Source organism: Sus scrofa, chromosome 18, assembly GCF_000003025.6.
Source record: "Sus scrofa isolate TJ Tabasco breed Duroc chromosome 18, Sscrofa11.1, whole genome shotgun sequence".
NCBI classification, from domain to species: Eukaryota; Metazoa; Chordata; class Mammalia; order Artiodactyla; family Suidae; genus Sus; species Sus scrofa.
Window position 1 is genome coordinate 9,391,117 of NC_010460.4, and position 23,415 is coordinate 9,414,531.

The 23,415-nt window shown below is 46.3% G+C and overlaps 1 protein-coding gene across 4 annotated transcripts in view; it reads left to right on the forward strand.

The window, feature by feature from the left end:
• SLC37A3 (solute carrier family 37 member 3) overlaps positions 1-23,415 on the forward strand; it is a 59,018-nt gene that overhangs the window by 7,347 nt on the left and 28,256 nt on the right. For 2 of the 4 annotated variants that reach the window (XM_021078496.1, NM_001244154.1), the window contains 4 exon segments: positions 9,570-9,730; positions 11,722-11,830; positions 17,845-17,937; positions 21,817-21,900. In XM_021078496.1, the coding sequence (XP_020934155.1) occupies positions 9,642-9,730; positions 11,722-11,830; positions 17,845-17,937; positions 21,817-21,900 (375 nt within the window). In that variant the 5' untranslated portion in view covers positions 9,570-9,641. 4 annotated transcript variants of the gene reach the window in all.

Sequence of the window (23,415 nt, forward strand, 5' to 3'; positions counted from 1 at the left end):
CATGCCGCGGGGACGGCGGCTCACGTGAGCGCCCGGAAACCCAGGTCTAGGCGGCGCGGGTGAGGTGGCGGCAGGAGTGGCGGAGTTGCGGGCGCGACGGCGCGAGCGGAGCAGTCGGCTGAAGCGCTGCGACGAATGCGGGTCTCGGGTGCGCGAGAAGCGGCACGCGGGGCCCGAGCCGAGCAGGGGTTGGAGCCCCGGCTTGGGACGGGGTGGGGGCGCCGCAGGCGAGGGCAGGTCCTAGGGGCTTCCAGGTCGGCAGGACCGACGGAGATGCAGATGGTGGAGGACGGTGGGTGTGGCGCCGCGGGCTGGATGGGCCTGCCTGGCTCCTCGGCGCCCCAGCCCCTCTGTGCCGCGGAACCCGGCGGGGCGGGCGAGGAGCGCAGCGGGAGCAGAGCGGGAGGATCGGGAGGGCCTCCGGGGAGAGGCGGCGGCCTGGTCCCCAGCCAGCGCGGCGGCGGCGGGGGCGCTTGTGCAAGAAAAAGGCTTGTGGTCTAGGCCAGGTGAAAGGATACCTCACAGGTAGGACGAAGAGGCTTTTGGAAAGGATGTACGGAGGCCAAAGAGGAAGAAGAGTCTTAGTGGAATAACTGGATTTTGCTTTTTGGTAACTACCCAGGTCTCACTCAAGAATTTGATGAGATTGCTTTTTCGTCGGTATTCTTATTTGCAGAATGTGTTCTGTTTATTCTCACTTTTGATGGCATTATGGGAGTATGTCCACAGGGTTTTCGGTGTTTCCAGAAATTAGGTGATCTCCTGGTAACTTACTGAAATGGTTGTAGGGAGTTCCTGGGGTGAGCAAAATCTGATTCTTAATGGCCACCTTCTTTTCTTCAGTGTCTTGATGCTTGAATTCTTCCTTTCCTGTTTATTGAATATTTGCTGCATTCCAGGTTCTCTCTATAGAACATTCTATAAATTACTTCATTTAATCATTAAGTGAGGAAATCAAGGCTCGAAGAAGTTACATAGAAGGTCTTGGATTCCAGCTGGAACTTATAAAAGTTTTTGTTTGGGCCACACATGGCTTCAAATGCCAGTCTTTATTAAACTTTGATATCCAGTCTCTAAATTAGAAAATGACCCCAAAACGATACTTTTGTAAGCTCAAGGTTAGTGCAGTGTCTTGTTCACTAGCTGTCAGGATCCATGTATTCGTCTTTGTTTCAGGTTCAGATTTGTCTTGTTGCATCAGTGATAAGGAAATGTCACAGCAGTGACCATTAACTTGAATATAAGTCCTTTGTCTAAGAGAAGGAAATATTTTTATTTGGAAACTATTGTCTTTGGAGTATGTTCAGAATAGGAAGAATGTGGTTTGGGGAACCTTGGAATGAGATGAGAGAACTTTACAGGAAAGTGCTAGGTGTTTTACATCTGTGGTAATGAAACAATTTAAGGGAAAAATTACAGGAAGATGTGAGGGTTTTTTTGTTTTTTGGGTTTTTTTTTGCATTTTAGGGCCACACTCGCAACATATGGAGATTCCCAGGCTAGGGGGCCAATCAGCTACAGCAGCCAGCCTACAGCCACAGCAACGCCAGATCCCAGCCACATCTGTGATATACACCACAGCTTGCAACAACGCTGGATCCTTTACCCACTGAGTGAGGCCAGGGATCAAACCCGCATCCTGTTGGGATTCCTTTCCATGGGGCCACGATGAGAACTCCAAGACTTGAGTTTTGAATTAAAACATTTGGGAGTTTCTGTCATGACACAGTGGTTAACGAATCTGACTAGGAACCATGAGGTTTCGGGTTTGATCCCTGGCCTTGCCCAGGGGGTTAAGGATGCGTTGTTGCCGTGAGCTGTGGTGTAGGTTGCAGACGCAGCTCAGACCCCACGTGGCTGTGGCTGTGGCTGTGGCTGTGGTGTAGGCTGGCAGCTGTATCTCTGATTAGACCCCTAGCCTGAGAACCTCCATGTGCCTTGGGTGCGGCTCCAAAAAGACAAAAAAAAAAGAATAAAAACATTTAAGTGGTACAAGGGAAGGGGATAATATGGGATATAAAAGACACTTGTGTAGGTTAAGTGGTGGGATGCGAAATTACAACATCTGCAGCTTTCGCAATAGGTGGGCTCAATTATCCATTTAATACTCCCCCCACATTTTTTTTTTTGCTTTTTAGGGCCGCAGGTGCAGCATATGGAAGTTCCCAGGCTAAGAGTTGAATTGGAGCTGCAGTTGCCGCCCTGTACCACAGCCACAGCAAAGCAGGGTCTGAGCTGCTTCTGTGACCTACATTGAGGCTCACAGCAACGTTGGATCCCTAAGCCAGTGAGTGAGGCCAGGAATTGAACCTGCATCTTTATGGATACTAGTCAGATCCTTAATCTGCTGAGCCACAGTGGGAACTCCATCCCCCCTACCTCTTTATACTGAGTACACCTAATCTTTTTACTTTGCAGACATTAAGATGGAAGTGTAGGGAGTAAGGTGATTGCCCATATAATGCCCTTCTCATTTTCAGTGTGTGTGGGAACCATTACTAATAAGGTGCTTTTTTCCCATCCTGGATTTATACTTCTTTTTGGTTTTTTTTGGCTGTGCCCATGGTATGTGGGACCAGGGATCAAACCTGAGCCACAGCAGTAACCCAAGCCACAACACTGACAACACTGAGTCCATAACTGCCAGGCCACCAGGGAACTCCTAGTTAATGTTTTCTTTTTTCTTTTTTTGTCTTTTAGGGCTGCATTCGTAGCATATGGAAGTTCCCAGGCTAGGAGTCGAATCATAGCTGCAGCTGTCACCCTGTGTGCCACAGCCACAGCAATGCGGGATCCAAGCCAAGTCTGTGACCTACACCACAGCTCATAGCAACACCAGGTCCTTAACCCACTGAGCGAGACCAGGGATCAAACCCGAGTTCTCATGGATACTAGTCGGGTTTGTTATTGCTGAGCCATGACAGGAACTTCCTGGTTTATGTTTTAAGATATATTTCTGGCTGATGTGTGAAGAGCGATGGGAAGGATGGCTAGATATGAAACAGTGAAACCCGGACTTTCCATCATGGCTCAGTGGGTTACAAACCCGACTAGTATCCATGAGGATGCGGGTTCAATCCCTGACCTCGCTCAGTGGGTTTAGTAACGGGTTGCATGTGGAAACTGAGAAACTGAGGGCTCAGTGCTAGTCGCCTTGGTGGTACTAACTTCTGAGGGCAGTCCTGGGGATGGATAGGTTTGGAGGGAGGAAGCCAAGAATTGTGTTTTAGGAATGAGGAGGGGTGTCATGTGGCCGGTTGGCCGAGCCCCAGGGAACCCTGGAGGGCCTGAGCCGGAGCTGGAGCTCTGGGTTGGCAGAAGGCTGTGGTGCTAGATGGAAGAGAGAGAGGCTGGAAGGGAACTTTGAAATGATTATCTGAGAGGTTAAGAAAGCAGTCATTAGGGAAGTGAAGGCCTGCTGGGCAGTGTTACATGCCCTCTGAGGTTTGTGGTTTTGAATCTATCAAGCGAAATCAGCCTGCTTGTGTGATTTTTCTCTGGCAAAATGCAACCACTTGGGCCCAGGGAAGGAGGCCAGAGGCAACCAAGAAGAAAAGACCCATAGGAAAGAGAGCTCAGATTCTATGCTGGTCAAGAAGGAGATTTGGTCTGGAGAAGGGTATCGGGTGATGAGGAAAAAAAGGCGAGGTGGCTCCGAATTCAGAGCTTGCAGAGGTAACGTGACTGTCGGAGTGGGGAGTATGCAGAAAGCAGTTCTCTGGAAGGAAAGAAAGTTGGATGTTGGAAATCCAGTTTGGGAGGTGTGATGCACTTACTGGTGATGACAGGGGCTGGGTTTTGACCTTGGAGTGGTCTTTGTTTGTTTGTTTTTTGTCTTTCTAGGGCCTTACCCGCGGCATATGGAGGTTCCCAGGCTAGGGATGGAATTGGAGCTACAGCCACATGGAATCCAAGCCACATCTGTGACCTATACCACAGCTCATGGCAATGCCAGATCCCTGATCCACTGAGCCAGGCCAGGGATCGAACCCGCATCCTCATGGCTGCTAGTCGGGTTTGTTTCCCCTGCACCACAACAGGAACTCCCTACAAGGCAGCTTTAAATCTTATACTATATTTGAGTTGGAATGGACTCAAATATATAGGGAAAGTGAAATTTGGGGGATGTTTTATATTCCAAGGCAGTGTCTATAAGGGGGAGAGTGCCCTCTGCTTGGATATGTTCCATGGGAAGCCGTCTTGTATTCAGCATTGATCACACAACATGGAGTGTTTTATTCTGGGAAGTACCTTGTGTGGGTGATCCTGTAGGACCCCACGAAGCTTCAAGACACATCAGATGAGTTAGTGATCATGAATGTTTCTTGAAAAGTAGAACGTGGCTCAGTGGTTCTGCATCCATTTCGATGGCAAGGATATATATATATATATATATATATATATATATGTATTTTAGGGCAGCACCCACAGCACCTGGAAGTTCCCAGGCTAGGGTTGAATTACAGCTACAGCTGCTGGCTTACACCCCAGCCATAGCAGTGCGGGATCCGAGCCTTGTCTGTGACCTGCGCCGCAGCTCTTGGCAATGCTGGATCCTTAACCAATTGAGCAAAACCACGGATTGAACCTGAGTCCTCATGGATACTAGTCAGTTTGTTACCGCTGAACCATGACGGTGTCTTATTTTTCACAAGTTTTTTTTTTTTTTTAAAGATGAGTCTTGTTCTCACATGGTAGTTGGATACTCAGCATCCATGGATTAAGAAAATACTAAATGGAGTTCCCATCGTGGCTCAGTGGTTAACGAATCCGACTAGGAGCCATGAGGTTGCGGGTTTGATCCCTGTCCTTGCTCAGTGGGTTAAGGATCCGGCGTTGCAGTGAGATGTGGTGTAGGTTGCAGACTGGGCTCAGGTCCCGCATTGCTGTGGCTGTGATGTAGGCCTGTGGCTACACCTCTGATTAGACCCCTAGCCTGTGAACCTCCATACGCCAAGGGAGTGGCCCTAGAAAAGGCAAAAAGACAAAAAAACCAAAAAAAAACAAAAAACTAAATGACAAGCTTCTATTAATTCAGAAACGCTTAAAATGAATTTTAGTTTTATTAATTACAACGGCCTTTACATACACTTCAAAAATGTGAGATATTCGTTCAGTCTATATTCAGGTCTGGAAAGAATGATTTTCTGAAAGTCGGATGTGTTTGGTGGACCAGACTTGGCAGAAACTCTGCGCTTCACTGGGGCCGCGGAGCTCATAGATGATTAGAGATCACTTTTTTGATGTAGGGGATCTAAAGTGCAAGGTTATTATTATTACTGATGATTATAATTACCTAGGAATTATAAATATATATTCGTTTTAAAGGGCAGTCTGCCAATAGCTGGTGATGGTTTAAAACTATTTTCCCCCTGTACTTATTAAGCATTTTCTTCCCTGTCACTGCAGCTAAGGAAAAGGTGGTTTATTTAGAAACCAAATCCAGATGATCTCAAACAGCTTGGTAGTCGTCAAAATGCCGTTCAGCCCAGAACGCTATTATTGCTGAAGCAGCATAGTCCCAACCTGTTGGAGCATACATACCGTTTTGGAATTATTATTTTACCTGATTAAATTATAGAATTTCACGACCCACACTCTTTTCTGAAGTATTCAGTACAGTGTTGTGAGTTTTGTATTCAGTTCAAAGAGCTACTATGATTTATAAAGAATGGCTAAAACTTTTGAGTCATTTCACTTGGGTGTCATGTTTAATTTTGGGGACGGAGGTAAATTTAGCAGTAACGCTAATAGCTCTCGGGTTTGTAACTTCCTGAAATGAGAGATGAAATGTTTATTTACATTTTGTGAGTGGCAGTTTATAGTCTTACTTGGCTCATAATGTCATTAACATTTTTCAGGGAGACCAATTCTACGAAATGAGCTGCAGTTTTCCTGATGTGGGATTAATCCTGGGCAAATCAGTGGCTAAAATAATTCTCTTAATACCTTACGCACATTGTTGATTTTAGTTTCATAACTCTCAGAAGAGACAGGCCATTTTACGGATGATGGTCTGTGACTCAGAGAGAATGACCTGTCCATGGGCTCACAGCCAGTAGGTGAATCAGCCATAATGTTTATATAATTTTAACCACCTCAACTTTGTACCATTTATCCAAATGTTTCAACAATGGTCTTTCAGCTGGATCTCTCAGCATTTAAGATTTGGGTCCCCCTACCAAACTGTAGTATAGTACTGTAGTATAGTAGAGAGGGAGTTCCTGTTGTGGTGCAGTGGAAATGAATCTGACTAGTATCCACGAGGACACAGTTTCGATCCCTGGCCTTGCTAAGTGGGTTAAGGATCAGTTGCTGGGAGCTGTGGTGTAGGTTGCAGACGTGGCTCGGCTCTTGCGTGGCTGTGTCGGTGGAGTAGGCGGGGCACCTGTAGCGCCGATTCGAGCCCAAGCCTGGGAATTTAACTATGCCATGGGTGTGGCCCTAAAAAGCAAAAAAAAAAAAAAGCGGAAAAAAAAAAAAAAAAACCCCAAAAACACCCTGTAGTAGAGAAAAGGAGTGTAAGTAGCAGGTTCGGGGAATGCAGCCTTGGGCAAAGCCCTGTGACGCACTAATTACAGTGCTGGAAGCTCTTGAGTTTGTCTCCTACCTTGATTGTTGTTGTTTATCATTCAAGGTATTTTGTAAATTTATTTCTTTTCCTAATATGCAGATAAACTATAGGACTTTTCCAGTGCTGTGGATATTTTCCTTCCTGATTATAAAAGCACTATTCACGGTTATTGTAGAATTTTTAGAAAAGTATATAGAAAACCAAAATTACCCGTAATCCCACTACTCAGAGGGAACTATATGTTCCTTATTTATTTGTAAATATTATGTAAACCTAGAGTTTGGTTGATTATAAGTCATATCCTACTTTTTTCCACTTGATATTTTCTCATTTTATTAAAAAGCCTTGATTCATTATGTTAAATGCTAAGATACTCAGCCACATGGATACACCATCATTTAGTCATCCCCCCCCTTTTTTTTTTCATCTATTGGATGGCACTTAGGGGCCTGTAGCATTGTGGAAATTCTCATTATTCAGTTTTTGGGAATTTTTTTTTTTTTTTTTTTGTCTTTTTGCCATTTCTTGGGCCACTCCCGCGGCACATGGAGGTTCCCAGGCTAGGGGTCCAATCGGAGCTGCAGCCGCCAGCCTACACACAGCCACAGCAACTCGGGATCCGAGCCACGTCTGCGACCTACACCACAGCTCACGGCAACGCCGGATCGTCAACCCACTGCGCAAGGGCGGGGACCGAACCCGCAACCTCATGGTTCCTAGTCAGATTCGTTAACCACTGCACCACGATGGGAACTCCTCCCCTTTTATTGTATATTGTTTCTACAGACTTAGAGCTGCTGACATTAAGTTTAGGTTTTTTAGGCTTAATCTTGGCTGTCAGAGCGTGGATGGATGCGGCTTTCAGAGAGGGCAGAGGAGAGGCGGTGGTGGAAAGAGAGCAACTCGGGATCCGAGCTTAGATAGGATCTAAGGGGAGTGGCCCAGCCTTCTTTCTCTCTTCCCTTATGACCGACACAAAGGTTGTTGCTTTAAGACAAGAAAGCTCTCCCAACTCTTTATGAAAACTACCTGTGTGTGTAGAACTGAATGCATCTTGTATTTCTTGAGAAACAAATCCCTGGAAATAGAATTTTTTTTTTTTTTTTTTTTTTTGTCTTTTCTAGGGCCGCACCCACAGCATATGGAGGTTCCCAGGCTAGGGGTCGAATCGGAGCTGTAACCACCGGCCTACATCAGGGCCACAGCAACGCAAGATCCGAGCCGCATCTGCAACCTACACCACGGCTCATAGCAACGCTGGATTCTTAACCCACTGAGCGAGGCCAGGGATCAAACCCGCAACGTCATGGTTCCTAGTCGGATTCGTTAACCACTGAGCCATGACGGGAACTCCTTGCATTTTTGTGTCAAAGGCTCTTGATGAACATATAGCCAGATTGTCTTCCTATGAAATTGTGTTATTTTCACTTCCATCAGCAGTGGATGAGAGTTCAGGAATCATTAGACCTTGAGCTGCATTGAGCATAGTCTTTTTTTGGGGTGAGGGGTGAAGGAGCAGAAGATAGCTTTGGCAGAGGGGGCCACAGCAGGCTAATATCCTGAAGACTGTGCCCCCTTTGGAAGGTTTAGGAGGTGGTTTTATAGTTTGGGGAGTGGAAAATAGGGCTGCAGATAGGGATCAAGGTAGAGGCAAGCTTCCATTGTCTTTCTTTCTTTTTTTGGGGGGAGGGGTCTTTATGTCTTTTTAGGGCCACATCTATGGCATATGGAGGTTCCCAGTCTAGCTATAGTCTAGCTAGCTATAGCTGCCAGCTTATGCCACAGCCACAGCGACCCTGCATCTGAGCCACATCTGAGACCTACACCACAGCTCAGGGCAATGCTGGATCCTCAACCTACTGAGTGAGGCTGGGGATCGAACCTGTGCCCTCGTGGATGCTAGTCGGGTTCTTTAACCACTGACAGGAACTCCTGCATTGTCTTTCAGAGCTGGTGTTTAGTGGCCCCAGGACTGGTTCTGATGGTCCTCCTTCCTGGAATGAAGATGCTTCATCAAGTAGCTCTTCCATTTGTTGAGGGTTTTAATTCCGGTGTCTGGAGGTTCCGGTTCTCAGCGTAGAAGGAATTCAGCAAGAGACCAAATGATAGCCAAGAAATAGATTTATTAAGATGTTTGTGAGCGATGCAAGTGGGCAGGCAAGGAGACTCTGCCAAGCATATTCTTCTTTAACTATGCAAACTTTTTTATTGCCTTAATTAGCATTTTTTATGTTCTAGTAAGATTGAAACTTTTTTTTTGTCTCTGAGTCTTGTCTTTTTAGGGCTGCACCTATGGCATATGGAGTGGCTAGGGGTGGAACTGGAGCTGCAGCTGCTGGCCTAGACAGCCACAGCCAGATCCGAGTCGTGTCTGAGAGGTACACCACAGCTCATGGCACTGCCAGATCCTTAACCCACTGATTGAGTCTGGGAATCGAACCTGCGTCCTCATGGATACTAGTTGGGTTCGTTAACCACTGAGCCACTTAGCCACGACGGGAATACCAGATTGTAACTTTTATTTGATAAGTTTGTTTTTTTGGCCACACCTGCATGTGAAAGTCCCTGGGCCAAGGGTTGAACCAGTTCTGCAATTGTGACCCGTGTCACAGTTGTGGCAACGCCAGATTTTTAACCCACTGTGCCCTGGGGGAGCTTTCCTTGATAAGTTCAATAGCTGTATCATTTCTTCTGATTTGTCTGTCCTTTGCTTATCTTCCGGTCAGATTTAGTGGTTTCCTTATCAGTTAGTGTGAGAGTACTTTCCTATTAGCCTGCTGTCTTTTTGTTGAGGATTTCTTTTTAAAGGACTTGCTAATGACTATAAAACATCGTTATCAGTCTCGTTTTCTGGTGTCAGCTAAACCATGTGTTTTTTTTTTTTTTTTTTTCCCAAGACTTGATTTTATGCTGCCTGGTTATAGGTCCAATTAATTCAATTTTTGGCTCCTTTGCCTATTACGGGTAATTTTAGTAATGTGTTTCGTCTTTACAGAAAGAAGAAATGACGTAACCCATTCAGTATCCAAACTCTAAGGTCAAGGTGAGAAGGAAGGTCAGGAAGAACATGGCCTGGCCAAATATTCTTCAGAGAGGTACCCTGCTGTCCCGCTTCAGCCACCATCATGTGGTCGTGTTCCTGCTCACCTTCTTCAGGTAAGCGGACCGCCAAACCCCCTCTCTTCTTCTTGTCCTTTTGAAGGAGCTGTTTGTTGCATGGCATGTGCTTAATGCAGTGATTGACGTGGGCTTATCATGAAATAGACTAGCTCGTCCTTCTGTTCTGTTCTGTTTTGTTTTTCCTTGCTATGCCCATAGCATGTGGAAGGTCCCTGTCTAGGGATGGAGCATCACACCAGTGCCCCAAGCCAGATCCTTAACCTCCTGTTCCGCAAGAGAACTCCTCTTCTCTACTTTTGTTTTGTTTTTTAATTTTTTCTGTTTTTTAAAATTTTATTGGAGTGTTTTTTTTTTAGGGCTGAACCCGCCACATATGGAAGTTCCCGGGCTGGGGGTCCCACCAGAGGTGCAGTTGCCGGCCTAAGCCACAGCCACAGCAACCTGGGTTCCAAGCCACATCTGCAACCTACACCACAGCTCATGGCAGTTCTGGATCCTTAACCCACTGGGTGAGGCCAGGGGTCGGACCCAGATCTCCATGGATACTAGTCAGGTTCATTTCTGCTGCGCCACCCGTGGGAACTCCCTGCTCCACCTTTCGATAGCTCTCATACAGTAGTTCTTCGAGGGTGTTTTGCCCTGGAGACATTTTTGGTTGTCATGCTGGGGGAGGGGGTGCTACTTGCATTTAGTGGGGAGAGACCGGGGATGCTGCTCAACATCTTACAATACACAGGGCAACCCCCTGCAATAGAGAATTTGAGGGGCCCCAAATGTCGGTACTGCCATGATTGAATAAACCTTGGTCTAATATAAAGTCCTTTAATGGTTAAAACCAGGAGCTTAGGGCAAAGGATGTGCGTGTTCAGGGAATACCCTGTGCCTCCTTGAGCAGTAATGGTGATGGGAGACATCTGGGAGGAACTTCAGTGACGAAAAGACAAAAAAAAAAAAGTCTTAAAATCCTTTGCAGAATTGCAGCCATGATTTAAAGGGGTTGGGATCAGTGACATCTCCATCTTCTAGATCCAGGGACCTGTTACGAGTTAACTTAGGGATTCATGTTGAAAAAGACAAGTTTGTGTGTTTGTGTGTGTGTTTTATGACCACACCTGCAGCACATGGAGGTTCCCAGGCTAGGGCTTGAACTGGAGCTTCAGCTGCTGGCTACACCACAGCCACAGCAACGCCAGGTCTGAGCCATGTTTGTGACCTACACCACAGCTCATGGCAATGCCGGATCCTTAACCCACTGAGCGAGCCCAGGGATCGAACCTGCATCTTCATGGATACTAGTTGGGTTCGTTACCACAGAGCCACTACAGGAACTCCTAGTTTTGTCTTTCTTAAGTTTTTAATTTATTTTTCTCTTTATGGCTACCACCATATATGGAAGTTCCCGGGCCAGGGATTGAATCCGAGCCTCAGGGCAACGCTGGATCCTTTAACCCTCTGTTCTGGGCCAGGGATCAAACCCGAGCTGCTGTAGTTAGATTCTTAACCCACTTTGCCATGGCAGGAATTCCAAGTTAATTGTTTCTTTTGCTTAACAGAGACTGAATGGATAGTTTTTTTTAATGTATTTTTTTATTGGATATAGTTGATTTACGGTGTTGTGTTTGAATGGATAGTTCTTTGTAAAGCAGTGCTTTTTCTTACTTGTTTATTTTTAATTTTTTTTTGTTTTGTTTGTTTAGGGCTGCGCCTGTGGCATACGAAAGTTCCGGTTCCCAGGCTACTAGGGGTCAAATCAGAGCTGTAGCCGCTGGCCTACACCACAGCTGCAGCGACGCAGGATCAGAGCTGCGTCTGCGACCTACACCACAGCTCACGACAACGCTGGATCCAGCACACAACCTTATGGTTCCTAGTCAGATTTGTTAACCACCGAGCCACAACGGGAACTCCTGCTTGCTTTTTTAAAAGAGAAGAATTCTGATATTGGGTAGAACAAATGGGAATATATCTGATTTTATTGAATGTGTTTTTTTTGCTATTCCTTCAGCAGTGTTTTTCCTGTCTTACAGTTACTCGTTGCTCCACGCGTCAAGAAAAACATTTAGCAACGTCAAAGTCAGTATCTCTAAGCAGTGGACCCCAAGTGCTTTTAACAAGTCAGTTGACCTGCCTGTAGAGGTAAGCAGAACAAAGTGCTGGGCTGGATTTTAGAGGGAACCGTGGGGGAGTTCCCCAGGTGCCGAGTGGGTTAAGGATCTGATGTTGTCACTGCTGGGCCTTGGGTTGCTGCTGTGGCTTGGGTTGCCAGGGCTACCCATAAATTCTTCTTAAGTTCTGTTTTGTGTCATTTTATCCTTAGGATGGCTTACTGTTTTTTTCTGGCATAAAATCCAAACTAATCTGCCTGATTTCTTAGCTTGTCCTGATTCAGGGCTGTTATACCATTTCAGCCCACTTATTTCTCACTGTTTTGAAATCACACAATTCTGGCTAGGCTGCTTTTTCATTGAGTTTCACAAATGCTATGCCCATCTCAGTACACAGATCCACACCTCTCAACCCTTGCTATGTTATTTGAGTTCTACTTAGGTGGAATTATAGGTACATATTAATATACTTAGCTTTTTTTTTTGGTCTTTTTAGGGCTGCACCCGAGACATACAGAAGTTCCCTGGCTAGGGGTTGAATCGGAGCTGCAGCTGCTGGCCTGCGCCACAGCCACAGCCACAGCAATGCGCAATCCGAGCCATGTCTGTGGCCTACATCATAGCTGACGGCAACGCCGGATCCTTAACCCACTGAGTGAGGCCAGGGATCGAACCTGAGTCCTCATGGATACTAGTTGGGTTTGTTTCTCCTGAGCCACAACAGGAACTCGTGGCAAGTTCTTTCTTATACTGAGGTAGGAGTGTTGTGCTGTTTAATTTTGATCTTGGGTTTTATTCTGAGTCATGTACGCTAATCAGTTCCTGCTGCAGGATAGCCTGTTGAATTGCTGAGGAAAACCTATTTCTCCTGTTTAGGCAGAACATCCTTGGCTCTTTTGACTGTGATAATGACATTGAGCACTAAGTGTGGTTTTTCAGGGACAGGCTGACCCATATACAGAACAATAGGATTTGATCTAGGGAATACATTTCTGGGTTTCTGGTTATATTGCCCTTTTTTTTTTTGTTTTTGTTTTTGCGCTGTACCTGCAGCATGAGGAAGTTCCCGGGCCAGGAATGGAGCCCACACCACTGCAGTGACAATGCAGGGTCCTTAACCCACTGTGCCACAAGGGAACTCCTTGCCTTTGTTTTTTATGGTAACTGGGTTGGGGAGCCCCAGGACCACCCGCAGATTTGATGATTCACTAGGAGGACTCATAGGACTCAGCACATGACTCAAACCTGTGGTTTATTGTGGTGAAATGGTACAGATCAAAATCAACAGAAGGAAAAGCTTGTGGAGTGAGGTCTAGAGGAAACCACGTGGACCCCACAAGTCCATGACTCCAGTAGAGTCATGTAGCTGTGCTTCATCCTTCCAGCACCAAGTTGTGCCAGTGCTGGTGAGATGTGGCCCACTGGGGAAGCCCCTTAGAGACTTGGTGCCAGGGTTTTTATCGGGGCTGGTCATATGGGCGCCCTCTGCCTAGCACATAACGAAAATTCCACTTTCCCGTAAGAAAAGCAGGTGCTCAGCACAAAGCCACATTGGACAGACAGGGAGGCACTCTTAGCAGGGAATGACGGGAGCCCTCCCAAGATCCAGGTTCCCAGGGACCGTCCTTGCAAGTAGGTCTTCCTTTTTGTCTTTTGGCTGCTTGCACAGAATGTGGACATTCCTGGGCCAGGGGTCGAATCTGAGCTGCAGCTGTGACGTCTGCCCCAGCTGTGGCAATTCCAGATCCTTAACCCACTGCGCTGAGATGGGGATCAAACCTGTGCTGCCCAGAGACAACTTTTACTTAACCAGCTGGGCCGCAGCAGGAACTCCCCCAAGTAGTTCTTTTTAAAGGTAGCGTCTTAGGTCCATATGTTAACTTTGCTGCCAGTAACCATGTCACCTTATTGGCTAATACTGAATTTGCATTAACTTTACTGATAAAATATTTATTTATTTACTTATGCTAGGTGCTGCTAAAGTAGGTTTTGCCATTCTGTTTTTTCTGAACTACAGGTTCAATAGCTTGGAACGATTGGTTGTATAAAGTCAAGTTCTGACTTGAAGGTCATGGCGTTTCCATAGCTGTCCTCACGGAGAGCAGTGTCAGCTTTCCATTCCCTATCTTTAGACTTTAAAGTCTAGGTTTTTCTTTCCTAAAGCCGGCATTGGGAGTGGAGTGGCTAGGGCAGTATGGACCTTTCACTCCTTCTGGACTTCTAGGTCTGAAACTGTCTTAACTCTTGCTTCCTTTGGAAACTTTCTTTTTTTGCTTTTTTTTTTTTTTTTTTTGGTCTTTTGTTGTTGTTGTTGTTGTTGCTATTTCTTGGGCCCCTCCCGCGGCATATGGAGGTTCCGGTTCCCAGGCTAGGGGTTGAATCGGAGCTGTAGCCACCGGCCTACACCAGAGCCACAGCAACGCGGGATCCAAGCCGCGTCTGCAACCTACACCACAGCTCACAGCAACGCCGGATCGTTAACCCACTGAGCAAGGGCAGGGACCGAACCCGCAACCTCATGGTTCCTAGTCGGATTCATTAACCACTGTGCCACGACAGGAACTCCAACAAACATTTATTAAATTATAAAGTTGTCTCTCTCCAGACAGTAGAGTCCTCCCAGAGTGCACAGAAGAGCGTAAGAGTCTCCCCTTCTCCCCAGGAAAGGGCTGCAGGATTCAAGGGGCCTCAACATTCCAGCCCAACCTCAGCCACAGCTGCTCAGTTCTCACGTTAACCGATACCCACTCGAGTCAGGCAGAGAACAGACCCCTGAACACAAGTCAGCTTCAGGTCACCCTGGGTGCATCACTTCCGGAAGCTCTTTCGTGTCAGAAGTTCCCCCACCCCCACCCCAGGCCCGGCTGTAACTCTGCGATAAACATCCTTTCTTAGGAAACCCACACCGCGACCTTTCGCGTTTCCAGGAACTGCCCCAACGTGTGGCAAGCCAGGTTAGCTTGATGCAGTCCCTCCCCCACAACACAGAAAAGCCTCCGTCCACACTGGCTGCAGAGGCCAGTTATTCACCTGGGAACTGTCCATCCCCGCAGGCCAGCTCGTGGGCCTTGAGCCTCTTCAAGTCTTTCTGACTTGCATTAACATTGAATGAAGTTTCGCTATACTCGGCCCACTCCTCACCGCCCAATAGTCATCTTGATTGGAGCGCTGTTATTGATAGGAACTTCTATCACTAGTCTTTTTTCTTTTATCCTATCTTTTGGGGATCTTTTTGTTAGTCCTGCTTTTTTAGTCTTTGGTTTTTATTTATGCTTGTTAACTAAGCAGTCAATGTATTTCAGCTGAATTCTGACAGTGAGGTGGAAAAAAGCTGTTTAAAATCTGTCAGGTCTTGGAGTTCCCGTTGTGGTGCAGCAGAAGCAAATCCAACTAGGAACCATGAGGTTGCAGGTTTGATCCCTGGCCTCGCTCAGTGGGTTAAGGATCTGGCGTTGCTGCGAGCTGTGGTATAGGTCGCCGATGCAGCTCTGTACCTGCTGTTGCTGTCGTTGTGGCACAGGCCAGTGGCTACAGCTCCATTTGACCCCTAGCCTGGGAACTTCCATATGCCGCACGTGTGGCTCTAAAAAGCAACAAAAGAAAAAAAAAAAAAAAGATAGAAAAAGCCCCTGAAACTTGGAGCAGCTGCTTGGAGACCCGTCTCTGGCTCACACTAGTTTATGCCCAACAAGACTTAATCTCGGGACCTATTGAGCCTAGATGGCCTCAGGGTTCAAAGAGTGTAGTTAGAGGGGAGGTGGCGAGATAACTGATTGGAGTTGGCACACTGAAGTGCTGATTGGTCTTGGCCGCGAGAGCTGCTTTCTTGACTCGTGACAGCAGTTATGTGAGGGTTAAAGTGACAAGACTGATGCCATCAACAACACAGAAATGAGTCACAGTACAATTTGGGGATTTTACTTTCTGTAAAAGATAACGTGTTTTTTAATATTGCTGATCGTTTTTTTCTCTGTAATATTCTAAAGTCAAGTTTTCTTTTTTTAAAATTTTTTAAAATTTATTTTTATTTTTTTTACCTTTTAGGGCTGCACCTCCTGCATATGGAGGTTTCCAGGCTAGGGATCAAATCAAAGCTGCAGCTGCCGGCCTGCAGCACAGCCACAGCAACGCGGGATCCGAGCCGCATCTGTGACCTATGCCACAGCTTGCAGCAGCGCCAGATCCTTAACCCACTGAATGAAGCCAAGGATTGAACCTATATCCTCATGGCTACTATTCGGGTTCTTAACCTGCTGGGCCACAGTGGGAATTGCCAAATTTTCTTTTTCTTTTTTGTTTTTTAGGCCCATACCTGTGGCATATGGAGGTTCCCAGGCTAGGGGTCCAATCTGAGCTGTAGCCGCTGGCCTACGCCAGAGCCACTGCCATGTGGGATCCGTGTCTCGTCTCTGACCTACACCACTAGATCCTTAACCCACTGAGCGAGGCCAGGGATCGAACCCGTGTCCTCATGGATGCTAGTCAGGTTCACTAACCACTGAGCCACGATGGGAACTCCCCCAAATTTTCTTTTTGATAATAGCCCATCTCAGGAATCATTTAGTCCAACCCCTTTTTGGTCTGGAAACCCCAAAGACCTATGGGTTTATATTTATACATACTTAATATTATTAGAAATTAAAACCAAGAAATTGAAAGAAATACATTGGTTTTATTTTTAAATGAAACAAATAACCCGTAACACATTAACATAAGTAACAACTTATGAAAAAGGCTTTTTTCAAGACAAAAAAAAAATTACTTAATGAAAAGTGTCATTCATCTACATTTTTGCACGTCTCTTTATGTCTGGCTTAACAGAAGACACTGGGTTTTCATGGCTGCTTCTGAATTCAGTCTATGGCAGCATGATCCTTTGAAGTGCATGAAGAGAGCTGGGCTTGCACAGCCCCGGAGTGGAAAGGGGAGAAGTCTTTTAATAGCCTTTTCAGTTAATTGTGGATATTTGTCTTTGATTCCACCCCAGACTTTGACAAGTGGCAATTTCTTAAAGGTTCGTTGCCGTGTGGAATCTGAAACTGTATTAATTAACTTTTTTATACACTTACTCTCAGATCCATTTGTCTGTCTTGTACTTTGAATGGATCTTGAAGTGACAGGCTCATTTCATTCTTTTCTGAGGAAATATCTGCCAAATGCCCCAATCTGAATAATGAGTGCTCGTCTGTCAGTCACTCTTTCAAGTAAAAATGACATTCCAGCTTGCGGCTCCCACACGTTTCCTCAGCGCAGCCATCTTCCTTTGCTCTGCTACGTGCCATATGCATACTTGCTACTTCATCACAGTGTATTTTTAAAAAAGAAAGTGTACTCAGGAGCCAGATTTAATAAGATTAATAATTTTTGCTGCTCAACAAGTATTTATGGAGTGTCTGATATGTGCCAAGGACATTCTTAAGTGAAATCGCCATTTTTTTTTTTTTAAACTGAGTGTGGCCGTAAAGAATACAATGATGAGGACATTCCTGTTGTGGTGCAGTGGTAACGATCCAACTAGAATCCATGAGGTGGGGTTCGATCCCTGGCCTTGCTCACGGGGTTAAGGATCCAGCGTTGCCATGAGCTGTGGTGTAGGTTGCAGACGGCTCGGATCTGGCGGTTGGTTGCTGTGGCTGTGGTGTAGGCTGGTGGTTGTAACTCTAGTTTGACTCCTAGCCTGGCAACTTCCATATGCTGCAGGTGCAGCCCTAAAAAGCAAAAAGACAAACAAACCAAACCAAACCAAACAATGATTAATCGTACACTTTGGTGTAACTGCTTTGGTCCATGCTAAGGCACGGGAGTTTTACCCACCACTGTTTTTGCACCATCAGTGGAAAAATTAAAGGGAAAAAGCAGATAGCATTTTCGTATTACACAGGTAGTTGTGGCCTTGTGCACCTTTTTGCATGTGTGTTTCCTGACGGCAGCGTGCCAGTTTGCTGTTTTCACTGTCACCCGGCTTCTGTGAGAACGGGCGGAGGTGGTGCTTGACGGGGCTCAGGACCGTCGGGCACTGACTTGTTCTCGTTTTCGTGGCTGTAGATTTGGAGCAGAAACCGTCTTTTTCCCAGTGCGGAGGAGGCCACTCTGTTCCTCGGAACTCTGGACACCGTCTTCCTCTTCTCGTACGCTGTGGTAAGTTCCAGGCTTTTACGCTGAGCAAAAACGTATATTGACTCCAAACCTTTTAAAGTGGGTAAAGGGCTTTGAATTTGCTGACCGAGAAGAGATCAGTGTCGCTGGAGTTTATTTATTTATTGGAACCAAAAATATCTTTATATAAACTATTAATAGATACCTAAATACAATATGGTTGTAAAAATGAAATCGTGATAGATAGCTGTATTCCTGAAGTACACAAATCGACAGCTGTACAATATTAACAGCAAATCCAAATACAGGTGAAGATGTTCCGCTGAATTTCATGTTTCGTGGAGCATCAAAAACCACTCATCTTTGGAGTTCCTGTCGTGGCTCAGTGGTTAAGGACTCTGACTAGGAACCATGAGCTTTCGGGTTTGATCCCTGGCCTCGCTCAGTGGGTTAAGGATCCGGCGTTGCCGTGGGCTGTGGTGTAGGTCACAGACGTGGCTCAGATCTGGTGTGGTTGTGGTGTAGGCTGGCAGCTGTAGCTCCGATTGGACTCCTAGCCTGGGAACCTCCGTATGCCACGGGTGCAGCCCTAAAAAAAAGACAAAAGCCAAAAAAAAAAAAAACCACCTCTCATCTTTTAGTCCTTTTCTTGTACATAGTTCTTTATCCACATTCTCTGCATTGGATGGGATCCCTCGATTTTACTTCGTTTTCTGTGTGACATTCTCCACAGATAAATGTCACTGGCTGCTGTTTTGGGGTTGACTGTCCTTCTGCGTGGCCGTTGTTGTCCCTTCAAATCCCACACTGGCAAACCCCTACCCACGCAGCATGGAGAAACTTTCCTGTATTTTGTGCCTTCCCATCCATCCCTCCATCCATCCATGCACTTATTTGTCAGATGTTCTTTGAGCACCTAGGATGTGCCAGTGAGACTCGATCAGTGAGCCACACAGGAAAGATCACTTCCTTGATAAAGCTTATATTCTTGAGTGGGCGCTGAAGGAGAGACAAGCACTAATGGAATGCCTAAATAAGTAAATTGCCAAGTGTATTCAAGGCGGTAAGTGCCGTGGAAAAGAGTCCCTCAGCGAAAGGAGCTTCAGTGGCTCTGGGGGGACTCGTTTCATTAGGCTGGGGAGGACCTGGCCAGGAGCAGAGACCTGAAGTGGCTGAGTGAGCTCCCAGTAGAGGTCCAGGCTGGAGGTACAGGCTTCAGAGCCCTTTGCATTGTAGATGATTTTTTAAATTATGAGACTGGATGAAGTCATCCAGAGAGTTGGTGAGGACAGAGGAGAGGCGGGAAGACTGAGTAGGGGGTGGGCTTCTAGGAGTTAGAGGTGGGGAAGATGGGGGTCGGGCAGGGATGCTGAGAGGGAGCAGCAGAGCGGGGAGAGGATGGCGTCCTGCGAGCCAGGCCATCCAGGCCGGGCCAACTCTGAGGGAGTGTCCTGGGGTCGGGCAGCCAGTCTCTCTGGTCCTAGGGAATGAATGTCTGTGGTGGCTGCTGAGTTAGAGCACTGGGGCCTGTGCTGGCAACAGCTGAGCTGTGCACCAGGGTGTGCAGTCTGATCTTTTCTCCCCAGCATCTTGCTGCCTACCTTTAGAATGTCCAGTTCTGGAAGCTCCTGTCGTGGCGCAGTGGGAATGAATCTGACTAGTATCCATGAGGATGCCAGTTCGATCCCTGGCCTTGCTCAGTGGGTTGGGGATCTGGCATTGCTGTGAGCTGTAGGGTAGGTTGCAGACATGTCTTGGATCTGGTGTGGCTGTGGCTGTGACTTAGGCCGGCAGCTGTAGCTCTAATTCAACCCATAGCCTGGGAACCTCCATTTGCTGCAGGTGTGACCCTGATAAGCAAAATAAATAAAGTGTCCAGTTTTAAAAAAGCCTTTTAGGGAGTTCCCATTGTGGTGCAGCAGAAACGAATCCGACTAGTATCCATGAGGTTGCAGGTTTGATCCCTGGCCTCACTCAGTGAATCACGGTGTTGCCGTGAGCTGTGGTGTAGGTCACAGACCTCCTTGGATCTGGCGTGGCTGTGGCTGTGGTGTAGGCTGGCAGCTGTAGTTCTGATTCAACCCCTAGCCTGGGGACTTCCATATGCCACAGGTGTGGCCCTAAAAATAAAAAAAAAAATCGCCTTTTAGGTGTAAATGTGTGGGGGATGTGACATACTGGATGAAAGTCCCAACGTTATCTCTAAGTGCTTATTTGGGTAATTATTAGAGAACTTTGAAGAGGAAACTTAGAGACACATTTGGAACAGATCTTGGATGATTTAGCCTAGTTGTTCAGCCCAGCATTGTCTGTACAAAATCCCAATGTAGGATTATTCGGCTTTGGCTGGATGCTCCTGTGATGCTTCTCTGAGCCTTTTCGGAAGGACTAGAAGACGCCGTGGGGCCTAGCACCCCGAGGAGATCTACTGCCATCAGCCAGCTCCTTTAAACTTGGTTTGAAAATGGGATTTAACCTTTTTTTGGTATTTAGTTTCCTTATCTACAGAGGTATGGTGATACAGAGTTATGATAATTCCTGTCTATGGGATTAAATAGGTTTAGGAGATAAAAAATAAGTGCCATGAAAGATCAGCGATAGTAGCTTTTTTTTTGTTTTTTTTTTGTGTGTTTTTGTTTTTTCCAGGGCCACACCCACAGCATATGGAGGTTCCCAGGCTGGGGTCGAATTGGAGCTGTAGTCTCTGGCCTATGCCACAGCCACAGCAACGCGGGATCCGAGCCGCGTCTGCAACCTACACCACAGCTCACGGCAACGCCGGATCTTAACCCACTGAGCAAGGGCAGGGATCGAACCTGCAACTCATGGTTCCTAGTCGGATCCTTAACCACTGAGCCACGACAGGAACTCCGATCGTAGCTTTTTATATCGAGCTGCATTTCCTTCTGTACCTTCCAGGCATTGTGCAGGTGTTTGGAGCAACACAGAATAAACCAGTTCTCTAATCTGAAACATAATTGAGGGACTTTTGTTACTCCTTTAATTGTTTTTAGCCCAAGACCAGGTGAATTGGAGCTGTGGAACCTAATCTCCGCTTACGCTGGCAGGTGCCTCTTTTGAGATAGTGAAAGCTTGACAGTGATGATGAGAGGGAATATTAAGATGTTTATCCTTGAAATTTTCTCTAACAGAGCTCTAGTTATACGACTATAGTATATTATGATATAGTTGATTTATTAGAAACACTTTATCCAAATTTAGATATTTAGTCAAGGCATTTAATCAGTTTACATCTTTATGGGAGAAACCGTCACTCTTTGGTCAGCCTTGCTGCCAGCATCTCGGCATCCTAGTTCCTGCCGCACAGCGGGAGGGGGCAGCAGGCAGAGCATTCGTGCCCATCTTCAACTAACTGTTGTCTCTACTCTCCTTGCCTCGTGGTGAACCCAAGGGTCAGATGAAATAGGCAGGGTGTGTGGCCCCGAAGCTTCTGTCCTGCAGGACATGTTTTAACATGTGTTAATTCAGGATGCACATGGCTAAGGGGAGTCCCTTTGGGAAAGTGGATAACTGATGTTTAAGAGTCATTCTGTTCTAGAAGATGAAATATATTTGTGTGCTTGTTTTATTAGACTTATTCTTGGGTGGAGTTTTTTTTTTTTTCTTTTCTTTTTTTTCCCGGTCTCTTTAAGGCCATTAAGGTTCAAGTAGAACAGAATTTTGCACTGAATTATGCTGTGTTGGCACATGAAGTGTTGATGCTAGTGTGTGTGCAGAAGCCCGTTATCACTTCACGAAACACTGGAGAAGTGGATGTGGACGGCTAGTCTAGGCCTGAGAATGATATTTTTGGTTTGTGTTTTGTGTTGTTTTGTTTGCCTCATTTGCTTCGTAACGCATCTTACTTTTTCCAGGCTGTGGTGTTATCTGGAGCTGTAAAATGAAATGCTTTATTTTTAGGGCCTTTTCATCAGCGGTATCATTGGGGATCGGCTTAATTTGCGGTTGGTTCTGTCTTTTGGCATGTGCTCTTCTGCATTAGTGGTAAGTTGAAAGGTGTTATTATTACTACTTTTACTTATTCTTGCTATTATTCTTACTGTTCTTTTACTAAGATATCCAAGCTGTCCCCCTCCTTCTGTATGTAGAGTAGAATAGTAGAAATACTCTTCAGTTTTTTAATCTGTTGTGCACCTTTTTGGTTGGGGATGTCTTTCAGCTACAATTTCAATCATACCCCTTTCTTGATTCTTAGTCACCACCCAAGTCAAGGTGTCTGTAACTAACCTGGCAGCGGCCGCTGGAGGAGCCGGTCCCAGCCCGCCCGGACCGTCGTGTCTGTTGCTGTGCCTCACCATTCCGCTCTGCCCAGCCAGACTGCCTTCTGTGGCCCTAACACACCTTGCACCCCTCTCTCTCGCTGCTCTTGTTCCTGCCTTGAATAGCCTTCTGTTCAGCGCTTCCTGGTCTGCCTCAGCATGTCCTTCAGGTCATTGGCCAAATGACACTTCTTTCATTACGCCTGCTCTGCCGACCCCTCTCCCTGAAGGCGAGGTTCCCTGTCCTGCCCTCCTGGGCCTGGATTTCTTTGGAGGCGCTTACATGGTCTGCTGCTTGGCCTGTTTATCGCTGCATCAGTCTTGCTTCCCTAGGACCCTGTAGCATAGTGGTTAAGGTCACAGACTTCCCAAGGCCTGTGCTGCCCGGGTTCCTGTCCCTGTCCCGCAGTTGCCAGCTACGCTTTCTCTGTGCTTCTGCTTCCCTCTTTGAATCCTTCTCCCCAGCGTCGTGGTGAGGGTTCTGTGAGTTCTGTGTAGGGCATTTGGAACAGTGCCTGGTGCATTAAGTGCTGAAGAGGGCACGCTCTATATTTGTTTCATCTTCATTTACTTAGCAGTGTCTAGTGATACATTTTTGTTGATTGGAGTTCCCATTGTGGCTCAGCGGAAGTGAACCTGACTAGTATCCACAAGGACCCAAATTCGATCCTTTGCCTCGCTCAGTGGGTTAAGGATCCAGCGTTGCCGTGAGCTGTGGTGTGGGTCACAGATGCTCCTCGGATCTGGTGTTGCTGTGGCTGTGGTGTAGGCCAACAGCTGTAGCTCTGATTCGACCCCAAGCCTGGGACCCTCCATGTGCCTCAGGTGCAGCCCTAAAAAGCAAAAAAAAAAAAAAAAAAAAAAAAAAAAAAAAAAATGTTACTTGAATGGGTAGCATGGAGTTTAGTTAGACTCTATTGCTGTTTTTCAACTTTTTCAATATCTGTCATTTGTGTATGGGGAAAAATGGATTTTTTTTCTATTTTAGAATTGAAGTACTTTATTCACAAGCTGCTCACCTCCACACATATACATGCTATTTTTAAACCTGTATCCATTCTTTTTTTCCTTATATCTTTTGCAAAATTGATGTACACAGTCACCTTTTTAATGTATAGTCCTCAATTTTGACAAACGAGTATCGTTACGTAACTACCGCCCCTCCTGCCCCCAGCCTTTGGCAACCACTGACCATTTTGCTGTTCTTACAGTTTTGCTTATTCCAGAATGTCATGCAGCT